This window comes from Colossoma macropomum, unplaced genomic scaffold, assembly GCF_904425465.1.
Source record: "Colossoma macropomum unplaced genomic scaffold, Colossoma_macropomum, whole genome shotgun sequence".
Classification (NCBI taxonomy): domain Eukaryota; kingdom Metazoa; phylum Chordata; class Actinopteri; order Characiformes; family Serrasalmidae; genus Colossoma; species Colossoma macropomum.
In genome coordinates, this window is record NW_023496042.1 from 37,085 (window position 1) to 54,598 (window position 17,514).

The following is a 17,514-nucleotide window of genomic DNA, read 5'->3' on the forward strand; positions in this document are numbered from 1 at the left end:
TTGTAAGCATTTATTAAGAGCATTGTATTGATAATTAAGTACAAGTATGTTCCACTTTCATTTTGGTCATTTAAATTAATTTATAAATGTATTTTGTGATTTTAGAGGAAATTTGTAAATACTTGTAAGCAATGCACTTGATGCTACCTACAGCCTGGCAACAACACTGGCAATTCTACACATAAAATGTGAATTTAGGTGGTAACTTATGCTCAGAAATTTAGGAGGATATTAACAAGATATTAATAAGTGGCTACTATGAGTTATTATGACTAATAATGAAATCATGAGCAATTTTCTTAATTCTTTTACTCCAGTTGTTTAATAATACAGTGCAAAATGAATACAGCTTAAAGCAAAGCAAATAAACCATGTAGAGTGGTCTAATTTAAGCTTTATTGAACAAAGAACAAGACACTAATACGTCCCTAATGTATGATTTTGAAAATAAACTGTAAACCTTTCCCTATGTGGCTGAGGAAAGCATACAGGGAATGTGCATGTGACAAAAAATGAATAAAGACCAAAAAAAAAGTTTTCAAAAGACCTGAACTGAAATGAGTTTCTTACATTCATGATAAGTGACAGAAATAATGAGGCAATAACATGTAAAATTCCTTATGATTACATATTAAAATAGAGAAACAAACATAGAAAAAAAACATGACTATACACACAACCTCACAGAAAATTTTTTGTGGATAATAAATACATACAATTTATGCTAAAGGTTATTTTACGAAAGATTGAGATTCAATTTGTATTGAATTCTGATTGTGGTTCAGCAATGAGGCCCACTGTAACTTAAATGGATGAAAAAAAGGTATAATGTGCACATCAAACACACAGGAGTACAGTAAACATTCATGCTGGTAGACCAGTATAACTCTCACTATCAATAAAGACAAAAAGTATAAAACTGTAGATCTGCTGATGATGGTTATGGAAGAGGAACCACCTGGTTTCAGTCTTCATTGTTGGAAAAAAAGATAAAAAAGATGGTTTACAAATGCAAAGTACATCAGAATTCCAGTAACATCCACAAACAGTAACTAACCTTCATAGGTGGTGCAGATGAAGTTGAGTTTGTGGTCCTCAGGCAGGCTGACCCACTGCTGACCTCCTCTAGACTGCACTGCTCCAGTTCTCTCTACAGGGCTGCAGTCTTCTCCTCCTGTCCCGTTACCTGGAGCCCAGTTCTGGTAGCAGATCGACTCTCCACTCACCCAGAACCAGAAGCTGAGGGTGCAGGTGTGACGCAGACCCAGCCACACATGTTCAGTGGAGGCTTTCTGTGCCACCTCCTTCACCCAGAGCTGGATCTCCTCAGAGTGAACTGAGACCAGATCCACATGTTTCACCCTGCAGTATCTCAGAGCTTCTCTCCAAGTCAGATTCTGATTGATCAAGATCAGCTTATCTGGAAGCAGAAGGAAAACTTAAGGTGATTATTGGATAATTTAGACATTCCAGTGTCTTCAAAGTCATCTAAGGGTTTTGCAGTAAATACAGTGTCAAATATAAATAAAAAGGTAAACTAACTTAATAATGCATAAATGCAGACACTGTTGAAGAAGTGAACTACAACTTACTCTCATAACAGATGAATGGGAGCTGGTTGTTGCACTCCTCATTATTCCACTGACCCTTCTCAGTCAGCAACACTGCAGCACACTTTTGATTTTGACTATGTTTATTTGGACCAGACATCCAGTACCTGAATGAGGAGATACTCTGATCTGACCACTTCCAGGAGTCGTTAAACAGGCCGATCCAAATATTTTGAGAATTTGAATAGTTTTTTGATATATTAAAGATCTGCTGGTTCTCAGTCTGGTTCCTCACACTGGCCAGGTCTGTGTGATGTTCTCTGCAGTAGCTCTGAGCATCACGCCAGATCTTTGTCTTATTAATGAATATGTATATTTCAGTGCCCGTCTTCTTTTCTAAAGATTTAATTACATTATTAATGTCAGTTACTATAAATAAATTTCTGTTCCCATAACCCACAACAGTGTACTAAAAATGATCTGCACAATAAGAATTAATCAGTTTTCAGTATTTTCTAGATCTATTTCATGAAGTAATATCTTTCCTTAACACATTTCTTCTTACCATTATAGCACACAAAAGTGTATAATTCGTCACACTGAACATCAAACCACTCTCCATTATCTTTATACATGGCAACACAGTACTCGTTCTTGTCTCTCCCATTGTTAGGTTCTTCACGCCTCCAGTTTCTGTACATGTCTCCATCTCTGTAGAAATTTCCATCTGCTAGAGACCACAGCCATTTCCCAGCATCCCCTCTGTCTAGGCCGATCCAAACAGAGTTGTTGGGTGTATCTTTCAGACGCTCATTTAGTGTAGAATTGAGCTTCTTCATCTTCTCCATGTTGTTGATGGTGGCCAGATCAGTGTAGTTCTGTCTGCAGTAGCTCTGAGCTTCAGTCCAGGTTTTGCTCTCATTCACAAAGATATACTGATGAGGAACATTTGCAGTTAAATCACAGACAGCTGTGCAAAGGAAATGAAAATGTATTTTAGTTGGTCTGATATTGCAGCTGATAAGAAACACATGTCTCAAAAGGCCTGAATGCAGTAAACAGTGAGAAAAATTCACACCTGTAACACACAATAACACAAAAATACACATCTCTTGACTCATTTAACACAGACTCAAATCACTCACACTAATGTGCATACAGTGCATTCGGAAATTCTTCAGACAATTTCACATCTTACACATTTTGTTACGTTGTGGTCTTGTGCTAAAAAAAAGGTTTTTCCCTTTCATTTTGAACTCAATACTCCATAATGAAAACCGAATTTTGAACTCAATACTCCATAATGAAAAACGAATTTTAAAAATTCTTGCAAATTTATTGAAAAGGACAACCTAAAATATAGCATTGACATAAGTATTCAAACCTTTTACCCCGTACTTAGTTGAAGCACCTTTGGCAGCGATTGCAGCCTTGGCTATGATGCCAAAAGGTTTATACACCTGGATTTGGATATTTTCTGCCATTCTTCTCTGCAGGTCCTCTCAAGCTCTGTCAGATTGGATGGGGACCATCAGTGGACAGCCATTTTCAGATCTCTCCAGAGATGTTCGATTGGGCTCTGGCTGGGCCGCTCAAGGACATTCACAGAGTTGTCCCTAAGTGACTCCTGTGTTTCCAGGAGTTCAGCTTTTTCTCAACCCTGACCAGTCTCCCTGTACCAGCTGCTAAAAACATCCCCACAGCATTTCTAGTGTCATAGCAAAGTCCATGAGAAATGTTGTTTTTCCTTCTTAATACATTTGCAAAACTTTATAAAATTCTGTTTTCACTTTTTTTTTATTTTTTTTATTTTAGCGCAAGGCCTCAACATAACAAGAGAATACATATGGATAAAGCACAAGGGAAAAACTTTACTCTGGTCATTTTTATTTCATTTGCAGTGCTCCTTCCTGTTATTGATTGACAGTTTTCTTCATGCAATTCTTCTGTTAATGTGCATAGCTGCAGTTTGTTATATACAACTTCAAAACGATTTAAGTTACAAACATGGTGTATATATCACACAACATCCTGATATGAGCACTATGGTTAAAACAGCGAAATGATTCACACATCACTACACTCAGCAGACCCTGCCCTCACAAAACTCATCCAGCTGTGACCACCCATCAGCCAGCAATCAAGCTTCAAAAAAACCCAAAACCCACTCATTACTGTTACATTATATGGACAAAAGTATTGGGACACACATCATAATCCTTGGATTCATGTGTTTGGTTCAGTCCAATTGCCACAGGTGTACAAAATCAAGCATCTAGTCATGCAGTCTGCCTTTACACACATTTGTGAAAGAATGGGTCTAAAGAGCTCACTGAATTCAAATGGGGTGCTGTAATCGGATGCCACTATTGCATCAAGTCAGTTCACAATATTTCTTCCCTCCTAGATATTCCACAATCAACTGTGAGTTTTATTGTAAGTGATTGGAAGCATTTAGGAACCACAGCCACTTAGCCAAACATTGTCATACTGCGTAAGGTTACAGAGATGGTCGCCAAGTGCTGAGGAGCATAGTGCTGTGCACCGGGAGCTTCATGGTAGGAAGTGCCTCACTAAGCGTAAAGCCAAGCATTGGATGGCGTAAGGCACACTGCCACTGGACTCTGGAGCAGTGGAAACATAGTCTGTGGAGTGATGAATCACGGTTCTCTATCTGTCAGTCTGATGGACAGGTCTGGGTTGGTGAGTGGCAAGAGAACGTTACCTGCCTGACTGCCAAATTTGGTGGAGGAGGGATAATGCTATGGGGTTGTTTTTCAGGGGTTGGCCTAGAACCCTTAGTTCCAGTGAAGGGAAATCTTAATGCTTCAGCACCAAGACATTTTCTACAACTATACGCTTCCAACTTTGTGGGAACAGTTTAGGAAAGAACCTTTTCTGTTCCTGCATGACTGAGCACCAGTGCACAAAGCAAGGTCCATGATGTCATGGCTGGGTGAGTTTGGTGTGGAAGAACTTGACTGGCCCTCACAGAGTCCTGACCTCAGTCCCACCTTTGTGATGAACTAGACCAGAGATTGCAAGCCAGGCCTCGTCCAACAGCAGCGTCTGACCTAACAAATGCACTTCTGGATGAAAGGGCAAAAATTCCCACAGATGCTCTCCAAAATCTTGTAAAAAGATTCCCAGAAGAGGGGAAGCTGTTATAGCTGCAAATTCATATTATTGCCTATGGATTTAGAATAGGATGTGATAAAAGCTCCTGTAAGTGTAATGTGTCGGTGTCCCGATACTTTTGTCCATATATTATATATCTCGGTTTTAGCTTTCATATTACAACACAGAGATAAAAGAGTGACATACAATCAAACACGTAGCCGTGCAATCTGATTAATAAAAATTAATAAATAGCATGAGGTCGCTATTTTTTTTTTATAGATTTTCTGTTGTGCTGTGTATGTGAGTTTAGGCCCTCAGCATGAATCCAAGAGGATAGAAAATCAATAAAAAGGTAACCTTTTGCTTTTTTGACTCAATAATAAGCAATAGAATAAACCCCTATGACAGATCTTGCATTTTCAACCAAAGACATGCTATAAAACAATTTCTCAAAAGGTGTCTGAAGTGACACATTTTCAAGATCTGTATGAGCAAAATATTACAAAAATTATCTGCTGCTGCACAGTTTGTGTTGGTCATCCTCTAGTCCTTCATTAGTGGTCACAGGATGCTGTTGGCTGGATATTTTTGGTTGGTGGACTGTTCTCAGTCCAGCAGTGACACTGAGGTGTTTAAAAACTCCAGCAGCACTGCTGTGTCTGATCCACTCAGACCAGCACAACACACACTAACACACCACCACCACGTCAGTGTTACTGCAGTGCTGAGAATGATCCACCACCCAAATAGTACCTGCTCTGTGAGGGTCCATGGGGGTCCTGACCACTGAAGGACAGGGTAAAAGGGAGCTAACAAAGTATGCAGAGAAACAGATGGACTACAGTCTGTAACTGTAGAACTACAAAGTGCACCTATATAGTAAGTGGAGCTGATAAAATGGACAATGAGCGTAGAAACAAGGAGGTGGTCATAATGTTATGCCTGATCAGTGTACATGCATGTAGCCTAGTATGGTCTGTATGACTGTCTCAGGTAAATATTTTATAATTGTAAGTGACATCAACACCTAACCAACGAATAACTAAGTGTTCCACACACACAGTAAACTTATTCACTATCTTATGTTAGTCTTGTATTAATAGAGGCACACTGACCTGAGAAAAGCAAGATGATTGAAATCCACTTCTGATCCATTTCTGAGAAACTCTTCCTCTGTAACACCTTGGTAAAAAAGTAAATGTTTTTCTCCCTTGTGATGTGTTTCTGTTGCTCTTCTTCTCACGTTATGTTCATCCACAGTGTTCTACGTCTGTGTAACTCTCTCTAGATATGCTCAGCCTCTGTTGGATGGAGTCCTGGAGAGATACCATCACAGTCTTTGTTTGTATTTATTAGTCATCGTACAATGTCAGTTCCAGTAAAGAGGAAACGTGAAGCTCTTTGCATGATGTTCCGTCAACTGTACAGACTGACGCAGGTTGATTTACAAAACAAACTTTCTAGGCCTGTCCATGGATGATCAGAACGGAACCGGAACCATCAGTCTGGTTTGACTCAACTTTGATCAGTTCACATTCAGCAGCGTTACAACTCAGATTCCAACCTCTGGATACAATTTTATGATCCAGCTGTCACAGCGTGAATGTTAATTTTTTCATAAGGCATGTTTATCTCATTAAAAAGACTTAGTGAGCGTTAAATGCCAAAAGTAGAGAAGACCTCAGTGGACTTCCTTACACAGCCTGTAGGAATGCAGCCCATTTTCACTTGTATGTTGACATTTCTGTGACGCTAATTCATTTGCATGATCCACCATGTTAAATTTGGGCACTGGAGTCTCACTGAGCCTGCCGAACATGCCTCTCTCCCTTCACCCACACAGCTGGTCAATTGATTGGCTAATCATTTATGATTGACAGCTCCCCCAGCCAATGAGAATTTGACTCGCAGGAGATTCATTGTAAGAAAAATAGGCCATTATGATGAGAAATAACAGTGGCTTATCTATAATAGTACATTATTTAATTTCGTAATATATTATCTAGCATTATTTACACAGTAGCAAATGATCTTTTCGGAAGTTTTTTTTGAGTGCAATTGTCTGAAATTATAGCCTAATGTCAGGGGTTCTGGGGACTCTCTAAATATGTTCTTTTGAGGAAGTGCAAACAATCTACTGAAGATAAAGATTTATTCAAAACATTTACCACCCGTGTGAAAAAGTATTTTCCCCCCTAAACCTGTCAAGCATCCCTCTGGCTTCGACTTAGTAGTGAACTCCACTTTCCAGAACTCCCTGGGAGATCACGTGACAGTGGCACTATTACCAACAACCAATCGGCACTCAGCCTCACCCGAATACTGATTTTGCTTCACCTGTCTCGCTTACCATGTGACTCAGTTTAGTTAAAGCCTGGGATTTAGTTTAGCTCTGTGTGATGTATTGCTTTGTTCAACAGAGCTGCTGACCATTTATCCTGTGTTTATTGCTTCCCTGTGTATCGGACTATGACTTTATATTTCTGCAACTTTTGCCTTTTATCCCTTTTTGGATTGTGTTTGCCTGTATTTGTCTTTGTTATGTATCTTCCTTGTTGTATTTGGCTTGTTCTGCATTTGGCCTTTGTACACTTTCCAACCATGAGTGTTGACCTCATTTTAACTCATAAAGCCTCATTTCCTGGTTTTAAATACAAGCATCTGCCCAGTTCTGTCTCGTTACAAAACCTAATAACTGTGCCACCAACAGTAACAGTCGTTTACATCACTGTAGAGGAATTTTGACTTGCTCGTCTTTGCAAAATTGTTTTAATTTGGCTACATAGGAACTGCATTAGTTATCTCATGCAGAAGCAAAGTAGCCCCAGATCATCACGCTACCACCACCATGTTTTACTGATATGATGTTCTTGTAGTGAAATGTGGTTTTGGCTTTAGTCCAGATGTAACGGAACCCATGTCTTCCAAAAAACAATACCACCTTCATCCTCCACAGAGTATTATCCCAAACTGTGGCCTGTGAAATTGAACCCAAATGTCTACTGAATTTGGTTCACTGGTTAATTTCATAGGTAGGGGCACTTACTTTTTCACACAGAGAAAGGTAGGGCTGAACAACATCTTTTCTTCACTAAATGAAATGATCATTTGGCAGCAAACACCAGAGGTGGATAGGCATAGAGACAAAGACGGCCATGTAGGTAAGAACCTCGTCTGATCTGTGAAGAACGGTGGTGGATCTGTTTTACCATCTTTACCAAGGGTACCAATAATTATGGAACTGACTGTATGTGAGAGGACTTACAGCCTGCAGGACAGGTGTACATGCATATATAGATGAAGAGAAGACAAAGATGAGTTGATAAAGATGTGAATTGAAATGTTTTTTATATTTTTATTTATTTTTCTTGAGTGACATAATGAGGCAATTACAATTGAATATCCTTATGATTACATAATAAAAATCAACATGACAGATATAGACAAAAATCTGTTATAAGTAGTCTTAGCAAAAAAGTACATATAAGAAAACACACAAATTTGAATGTTGATAAAACCAAATAAGAATAAAGTGTTTAAAAATGACAGTTGAATAAACAGCTTTAATTATAAAATTCTTTTATCAGTGTAAACATAAACATTTAAAATGGAAAGATGTAACTGAGTCAAGAGGAAAAGTATGTGAAAAAGTACACACTGGAGGAAATTCAATATGTAAATATATCCATATAACCCTTTATTATTTATAAAATCTGTAAGTAAAACTGAGGATCCAATGATGCTGGTTATGGAAGAGGAACGAAACCTGGTTTCAGTATCTAACCTTCATAGGTGGTGCAGATGAAGTTGAGTTTGTGGTCCTCAGGCAGGCTGACCCACTGCTGACCTCCTCTAGACTGCACCGCTCCGGTTCTCTCTACAGAGCTGCAGTCTTCTCCTCCTGTCCCATTACCTGGAGCCCAGTTCTGGTAGCAGATCGACTCTCCACTCACCCAGAACCAGAAGCTGAGGGTGCAGGTGTGACGCAGACCCAGCCACACATGTTCAGTGGAGGCTTTCTGTGCCACCTCCTTCACCCAGAGCTGGATCTCCTCAGAGTGAACTGAGACCAGATCCACATGATTCACCCTGCAGTATCTCAGAGCTTCTCTCCAGGTCAGATTCTGCTTGATCAAGATCAGCTTATCTGGTGACAAAAGAAAAATGGAAAATGATCAGTGCATAATTTAGAAATTCCAGTGTCTTTGCATAAAGACACACAGTATAACAAACGAACATTCAGAGTAAAGACTTATATGTATCCAAGGGTGCAATAAAGTAAACAAAACAAACTGACTATAAATTAAAGAGGTAAACTAACTGATCAGTTAGAATAATACATAAACACACACAGTGCTGAATCAGTGAAATCTAACTCACTCTCATAGCAGATGAATGGGAGCTTGTTGGTGCAGCTCACATCATTCCAGTAACCTTGTTCAAACACTGCAGCACACATTTCACCATGACCATATTTATCTGGACCAGACATCCAGTATCTGAATGAGGAGTCACTCTGATCTGACCACTGCCAGGAGTCGTTTGAACAGGCCGGTCCAAATATCATTAACATTTGAATTCATTTTTGACAAATGAAGAATCTGCTGGTTCTCAGTCTGGTTCCTCACACTGGCCAGGTCTGTGTGATGTTCTCTGCAGTAGCTCTGAGCGTTGTGCCAGATCTTTGTCTCATTAATGAATACGTATCTTTCAGTGCCCGTCTTCTTTTCTGAAAGATATAATTACGTTATTAATAGTTTCTGTTTGTACGTTTCTCGCTTGTAACTCACAAAAGGACTTTCAGACAGAGCAGTAAGATGACAATGATTCACAGAAAAAAAACATTAAGTCTGATTAATTGTTTTCAGTGGTCATTTCATGAAATCATAATGCCTTTCATTAATATTCATTTAGATGTTCTTACCATCATAACACACAAAAGTGTACTTTTCATCACATCTGATATCAAACCAGGTTCCATCATCTTTAAACATCCCAACACAGTACTCAATCCCCCCATGGCTGTTTGGTTCTCCACTCCTCCAGTTTCTGTACGTGTCTCCCTCCCTGTAGAAACTTTCATCTGCTAGAGACCACAGCCATTTCCCAGTGTACGCTCTGTCTAGACTGATCCAAACAGGGCTGCTAGGTTTGTTGTTCAGAGTAGCATTCAGCTTCTTCATCTCCTCCATGTTGTTGATGGTGGCCAGATCAGTGTAGTTCTGTCTGCAGTAGCTCTGAGCTTCAGTCCAGGTTTTACTCTCATTCACAAAGATATACTGATGAGGAACATATGCAGATACACCACAGACAGCTGTGAAGAACATGAGAAAGAGGCTCATTATCAGGTGATGATAAACTGCGGCAGAACAGAAATAGCTTTATAACATACATTCATCTCACATTTTTACACAGAACCTACATGATCGCAAAATTATCATAAACATTGAGAGTCTTTAGGTGCCCACAAAAAAAGACTTCCATATGGATCATACAGGATTCTTCCTTAAACCCTTAAGTACTGACCTGAGAGAAAGAAGATGATGGAGACCCATGTCTGATCCATTTCTGAGAGAAAAAGAGAAGCTGTTTGTTTTGTTATCATATTTTTGATCATCTTATTAGGATCTTTAATAATGTATTTTAAAAAAATATTACCATTAACAGGTCTATTTGTAGTACTAATGTATAGTGTTGTAGTCAAGAACACTAGAGGTGAGTCTGAGTCAAGGCACATCGAATATGAGTCACAACCAAGTTTTTGTAATAGTTGAGTTTGAGTCAAGACCGAGAGTAGAAGGGGCAAGATCAAGACAAAACTGAGACCAGAGGGGAAAAAATCAAATTCTGTAGTTCATTGTACAATCACTTTTAGTCATTATATGTGAAATTAAATGAATGCATAATAATAACTTTAGTGAAGTAATAATTCCCCTCTGTCCTCAGGGGATATCTGAATTTTGGAACCAGTGAACATCAACAAATGAAAAAACTCACTGATAGATCAATTAGCTCATCAAATAGCAGTGAACAGATTTTATTCAAACATGTAGAGAACAGACTGTTTTGACTTTGAAGGTCATTTTCAATAAAACTATAAAAGGTTTAGTTTCCAGTTACCTCGGATAGAGGCATTCCTCTTGGCTGTCCTAGAGAATAGTGTTTCAGTCCGCCTTAATCCGAGACTGACACAAGACTGAAACTATTAATTTACGCTCTTTATACCGGTCTTTCCAGTCGAGACTGAAACTGGACTTGAGTGCTGCAACAGTAGTAATGCATGTGGTAGTGCTGCTCTGCTGGAGTCTTCTACTCTACATTTATACACCGATCAGGCACAACATTATGACCACCTCCTTGTTTCTACACTCATTGTCCATTTTATCAGCTCCACTTACTATATAGGTGCACTTTGTAGTTCTACAGTTACAGACTGTAGTCCATCTGTTTTTTTGCATACTTTGTTAGCCCCCTTTGCAGTAACACTGATGTGGTGGTGGTGTGTTAGTGTGTGTTGTGCTGGTACGAGTGGATCAGACACAGCAGTGCTGCTGGAGCTTTTAAACACTGTGTCCACTCACTGTCCACTCTATTAGACACTTCTACCTTGTCAGTCCACCTTGTAGATGCGAAGTCAGAGACGATAGCTCATCTGCTGCTGCACAGTTTGTGTTGGTCATCCTCTAGTCCTTCATCAGTGGTCACAGGACGCTGCCCAGAGGACGCTGCTGGCTGGATATTTTTGGTTGGTGGACTATTCTCAGTCCAGCAGTGACACTGAGGTGTTTAAAAACTCCAGCAGCACTGCTGTGTCTGATCCACTCAGACCAGCACAACACACACTAACACACCACCACCACATCAGTGTTACTGCAGTGCTGAGAATGATCCACCACCTAAATAGTACCTGCTCTGTGAGGGTCCACGGGGGTCCTGACCACTGAAGAACAAGGTAAAATGGGGCTAACAAAGTATGGTGTAGTGTAGTGGGTAACACCTCTGCCTTCTACACTGTAGACTGGGGTTCAATCTCTGGGTAAGCACCCTACACTATAGCAATATGACTCAAGAACCAACCTGCAACTCAAGCAACTCAAAACTACACTGATGACATGATATTTTTCTTATCTGATAAACATGTCGATATTGAAACCTGGAACATCGGTCGACATTGATAACAATATCAGTTCGACATCTTTAAAAACTGTTAAGCTTTAAAATGAGCTATTTGTAACTGCAGTGCTTCGGTTAAGATGAGCATCTAAAATCTGCACCATGTTCAAACTACTCAAACACCACTAAAACATGAACCAAAGAGAAGAACTTAAATGAATAAACTGAAAAACAGCCCACAGTTACCTCAAAGTACTCAACTGCCGAACTAGTTCAGCTGTGTTAACTGTTTTTTTTTTTTGTTTTTTCATTTTCTTTTATTGCCCAGGCATGAAAAACATAAGTAACTGCACAAAACCTTTTTATTCTGTAATGATTTTACTGTGTTTGTGCTGATATTTTAGTACTCAATTACTCAAAAAATATCTATGCTACAGCTCTACTATGTGGTAATATTTACACTACACACATATAGAAGATGGTTTTTCAAAGATTCTTTAATAAAGGTAAGGGTTGTATTTAGAGCCAGGAGTTCTATATAGAACCATTTCATGCTTAAATGGTTCTTTGCATGGTGGAACGGTACTTCATATTGATAAAGAATGTCTTATATACACTGTAAAACACATCTTAATGAAAGAATGAAGTTAACACAACTTATGGATACAATTCATACAATTTAATCAATTTACGTAAGTTTAAATCATTTATTGAACTTAAAATATTTGAGTTGACTTAACCTCTCAGGTTTTACAGTATGTGTTTCTGTACAGTACATTTGTGAAAATGGTTCTATATAGCACCCAAAATGTTCTTCTATTGTTTCAAGCTTGACATCTTAACAGTAGGAGATGCTGTAGAACATATTCTGCATCAAGCTGACGAACCATTTCACCATGCAAACAACATTTAAAGCATGAAATGATTTTATATAGAACTCATGATTCTAAATAATCCATTGGCTTTACTAAAGAACACTAACGTGTGTAGACTACAGTATCCAAAAAAGAACATATAAACCTGTGACAGTTTCCAATATAACCACCAAAAAAGCATAAAGAAAATGAATTAATGTTAAGTCACTCAGTGTAACTCTTACCTGGGTGTTTAGGCTTCGTTTTCTCCTCTTCATGCATTTCAGTTTGCTTCTCTTCACTGTGTGATCTGTATCTCTCTATCTTCTCAGTACATATCTGGCCACTTTAACCCCTCCTGTCTGTGTCATCAGCAGTCCTGCTAACTGATGTTATCTGAATCATACAGGCCACAGTTTCAATGCCCAAAAGGCTATAAGACACTTTTCATGAATTTCCAGTAAGACATGGTCAATGACAACCTATTTTATAGCATTATTTTATGGTGAGTTATATAGAATATTGTAACATTGGCATTTAAAATGATTGTTAGTGAGTCCAAAAAAAAGGTTTTTCAATTTTTCTTCATTTGGTGCATCCATACACCAACATGACGTCAATATACAGGAACTAAAAAACAAATTAGCCTTTTGAACACGGAAATAACAGAGACATGCCAGTGTAGTGCAGGTACACATATTTTGCATGTGTTCACACACACACATCAGTGGAGACAGAGAGGGTCTAATAAGATCATTTGCAAATACGTTGAGCTGACGCTGTAGCCTCGAATTGAACAGCTGTCTTAGAATGAGGTGCAACATAGCTCTGTGACATCAAATATCCACCTCCATGGTTTTTTATTTATTGTTTTCTAAATGATCATTGCTTTTGTTTATGCTGCACTCATGTCATCAAATGAATTTATAATGGGATATCAGGTCCAGTTTTGTTAAAAAGTCCATTGATGATGACCTCAAAGTGCTGGTGTTGTAGTAATAACCTAGGTTTAATTTGAAATCCATTTTGAGGAACTCCTGCCATTTGCGTTCTGTACAGTCCTAGATAGTGTCGTTATCAACACATCGACATGTTCCTGGTCTGCTGTGTGGCAAGTAAAACACTTTGCATATTGTCACTGTTGGAACAAAACCTCGTATCTCTGAAAAAGTAACTAAGGAAAACGTTCTTATTGAAAGTTTCAATGTAAGTTAATGCAACACGACTTTTATTCTAAGCCAAAGCTTAGAATAGTATCATAGGTGTATATCTGAGGTGTGTTTTAGGTGTCTGAGGTGGAAGAGACGCTGGTGGGCCTTCTTCACCAGAGAGTTGATGTGGCCAGACCATGACAGGTCCTGCAAGATGTGAACTCCAAGGTATTTGAAACTGTCTGCTTTTTTCCACTGCAGCTCCATTTATGCATACAGGATGGATGGTAGCTCCTCTCCTGCTTCTTGCTGTAGTTCACTATCAGCTCCTTAGTCTTTCTGACATTAAGGAGGAGATTATTACCTTGACACCAGTTCTCCAGGTGCTTAATCTCCTCCAGGTAGACCCTCTCATCGTCAGAGATCAGACCTACTGACAACAGTGTCGTCAGCGAACTTGACAATGGTGGTAGAGCTAGAAGTGGCCACACTGTCATATGTGTACAGTGAAAACAACACAATAATAATGAAATCATAAGTGATTTTCACATTTTTTTTCTTTACTCCAGTTGTTTACTAATACAGTTCAAAATGAATAAGGCTTAAAGCAAAATGAATAAACCATTTAGAGTGTGTGGGGGGTATTTCTTATCCATACCTAACTTCCTATGAGACTGTGTGTATAATCATGTTTTTACTATATATCTGTTTTTTTCTATTTTAATATGTAATCATAAGGAATTCCAAGTGTAATTGCCTCATTATTTCTGTCAGTTATCATGAATGTAAGAAACTAATTTCAAACTAATGGTAAAATGTCTGACTTTGAACATCTGATATGTGTTCTATGTTCTATTGTGAATAAAATATGGGTCTATGAGATTTGCAAACCATTTCATTCTGTTTTTATTCACATTAATTTACATTTTACACAGCGTCCCAATTTTTTTGGAATTGAGGTTGTGTATAGATACACACACATGCATGATTTGTAGAACAGGTGTTTAATATACATTATTCTAGCTAAACATAGACATTCCAGTTAATCATAAATAAATATTTTTTTTTATTTGATTATTAACACAAATGTTGAAGAAAATGAAAATATTTAGAAAAATTACACGTCAAAGAGGAAAGATGATATCATTGTCAGAAAGAAACAAGTTCAGAGGAGACAAACACTCTCAAAAAAAAAATTCGGTCCCACTTTATATTGTGTCTCTAATAACTGTGTAGTTACACATGAATAACATGCAACAACATTGTAACTACTGATGATTTAGTCAATGTTATAGATAGATTACAGAACTACAGCCTATGTAATTACACATGTGTGTCAACTTGTTTTGCCTCATATAATTAAACAAGTGTATCTTCTACACAGGAACTTTCCTGTAGTTTAGTGTTAAAGTTACACTTTTAAATAAGTGGACAGTTCCTGTGTAGTTGTTATGTAGGTACTGTGTAATAATGGAGTTGTAATGTAGACATTTCTTTGAGGGTAATGTAACACGTCTAAGTAATGTTACAAAACACCTGCTTTTCCAGTATGATTGCAAATGTAATCACATTTATGTTATTACCCTTGTGTAATTACATGAGAGAGAATAGACTGTTACAACTATCAAGATACACTTGTGTAATTACATGAGGCAAAACTGAAAAACACATGTAATTAAATAGGCTGTAGTTCTGTAATCCATCTGTAACAATGAGTAAATCATCAGTAGTTACATTGTTGTTGCATATGTTATTCACAAGTAACTACACAGTTATTAGAGAACCATCTATATGGCATTCTCAATCAGTCTGAAGAACACTTTCACAATGCAAAGAACCCTTTAATTATGCAAAGGGTTCTTTGAGTGTTCATGATTCTACATAGAACCATTTTTTTTCACTCACGAACCTTTGAAGAACAACCTTTTTTAAGAGTATGTATATTTAGAGTATATTTCTTAATATCAATTTGTTTAATTCAAATGATATTAATACTTAATGTCCAGTTACAAATTCAGCTCAGGTTAGTCATTGTGTAAGCAGCTAAAAATGCTTTGAAGAGATATTTAGTTTAAGGAACTTTGAGGGCTTTTTTTGCTTGTTTGTTTTAAAGGCAATTTATTTTAGAAGTAAAACTTCCAAAACAAACGTTCTAATGACATTTTGAAATTATGATCTGATTTTTGTCTAATAAAACATTCCAAGGCAAATAATTTATTTATAAGAATGAATTTATTCATATGTGATTATTTATTTAATAACGTCATGTTTTTTATTTAATTCTGGTGTGAACTGGCCTTTTTTTGTGCACCACTAAAGACAGTAACATCAGGGTGGTTACAGCAAATGGTCAGACGGTGACACTGGACAGCTCAGATGTTGGATCAGATATTACACAACAGAAAAAAAAAAAAACAAACAAAAAAAAGTTCCAAATCTAAATGGCGTATGACTGAAATAAGCCCCTGTTTCAAACCATGGGCAATACTGTGTGAGCTAACAAAAATAGATTAGAAGTCTGACGTTTGTAAATCTGTGTTTCATGATCATCTCCAAACTACACACAACTCTGAATAATCTGTGTATAATGAGATACAGTTTGAGAATCTGAGGCTTTTACAGTAAACAATAACAAATATAATTCAAATGGTGACCAAACCAAATTGAATAGATGACCACATTGTTGAATAAGAGAAATGTTACTTACTCTCATGGTAGATGAATGGGTTCATTGTTTTGCAGTCCACATCAGGCCATTGACCCTGGTCAGTCATAGACAATGCAGTATAGTTCTTATTTTCATTTTCTATCTGGTCAGATCTCCAGTGTCTGAATGAGGAGTTACTCTGATCTGACCACTTCCAGGAGTTGTTGAACAGGCTGATCCATTCTATACTTATATATTTTAGAATATGGAACTCATCTTGAAATATTATTCACTTATTCAAGTCTTATTAGTTCTAAAGCAGTAATCCTCCAGTGAAACAATATACATGATGCTACTTAGAACCTGTAGGAATCAAAGGGCAATTTGGCATTAATAGCATGTTAATTTAGGTGGTTATTCATGCTCATTAATTTGGATAACAAGGCATTAACAAAAAGTTTATTGAGAGATTGAGATGAGAGATTTGACTAATAATGCAATTATTTTCAAACAAAAGGCCTCTAGTTTTATAATGATACAGTTCAAGATGATAAAAAAAATGAATGCAGAGTTACAAAAAACAACACTTACAATGGTCTAATTAAGGCTTTATTGAACAAATAACAATAAGGTATAATAATGGACAGAGACCAAAATACGCTTATAAAGACTTGAACTGAAATGAGCTTCTTACATTTATGAAAACTGACAGAAATAATGAGGAAAGTACAATTGATATTCCCTATAATAACAAAGTATAATCGATAAACATGTATACAGAAAAAATATAATTATACACACAGACTCATAGAAAGTTATGTATGGATAAGAAATAAAACATACAGTTTACGCTAAAAGTTCTAAACTATTGATGCTCAAATGTTACTGCATTCTAGTCGTGGTTCAGAAATGAGGTCCACTGTAACTTAGATGGATAAAAAAGGTAAAATCCACATACCAAACACACAGGACTACATGAAACGTTTATGTTGGTAGACCAGTATAACTCTCACTATCAAGAAAAACAAATAAAAAGTATAAAACTGTAGATCTGCTGATGATGGTTATGGAAGAGGAAC

The 17,514-nt window shown here is 37.5% G+C and overlaps 1 protein-coding gene and 1 pseudogene across 1 annotated transcript; both read right to left on the minus strand.

Moving 5' to 3' along the window:
- Window positions 1-1,052: 1,052 nt before the first annotated feature.
- On the minus strand, window positions 1,053-5,944 carry LOC118804332 (macrophage mannose receptor 1-like). Its single transcript, XM_036564817.1, has 4 exons — window positions 5,786-5,944; window positions 2,116-2,520; window positions 1,593-1,946; window positions 1,053-1,420 (listed from the first exon to the last, which is right to left on the minus strand). Exons 1-4 carry the CDS (start codon window positions 5,823-5,825, stop codon window positions 1,053-1,055), a joined length of 1,167 nt encoding a protein of 388 aa, XP_036420710.1. The 5' UTR covers window positions 5,826-5,944.
- A 2,484-nt stretch (window positions 5,945-8,428) lies between these two features.
- On the minus strand, window positions 8,429-12,938 carry LOC118804331 (annotated as a pseudogene).
- Between the last annotated feature and the right edge of the window lie 4,576 nt (window positions 12,939-17,514).

Coding starts and splice junctions, on each gene's coding strand:
- LOC118804332 (XM_036564817.1), bottom strand. CDS start 5,825: ATGGATCAGAAGTGGATTTCAATCATCTTGCTTTTCTCAG. Junction 2,521..5,785: donor AATCATCTTGCTTTTCTCAG/GTCAGTGTGCCT, acceptor TCCTTTGCACAG/CTGTCTGTGATTTAACTGCA. Junction 1,421..1,592: donor CCCATTCATCTGTTATGAGA/GTAAGTTGTAGT, acceptor TTCTGCTTCCAG/ATAAGCTGATCTTGATCAAT.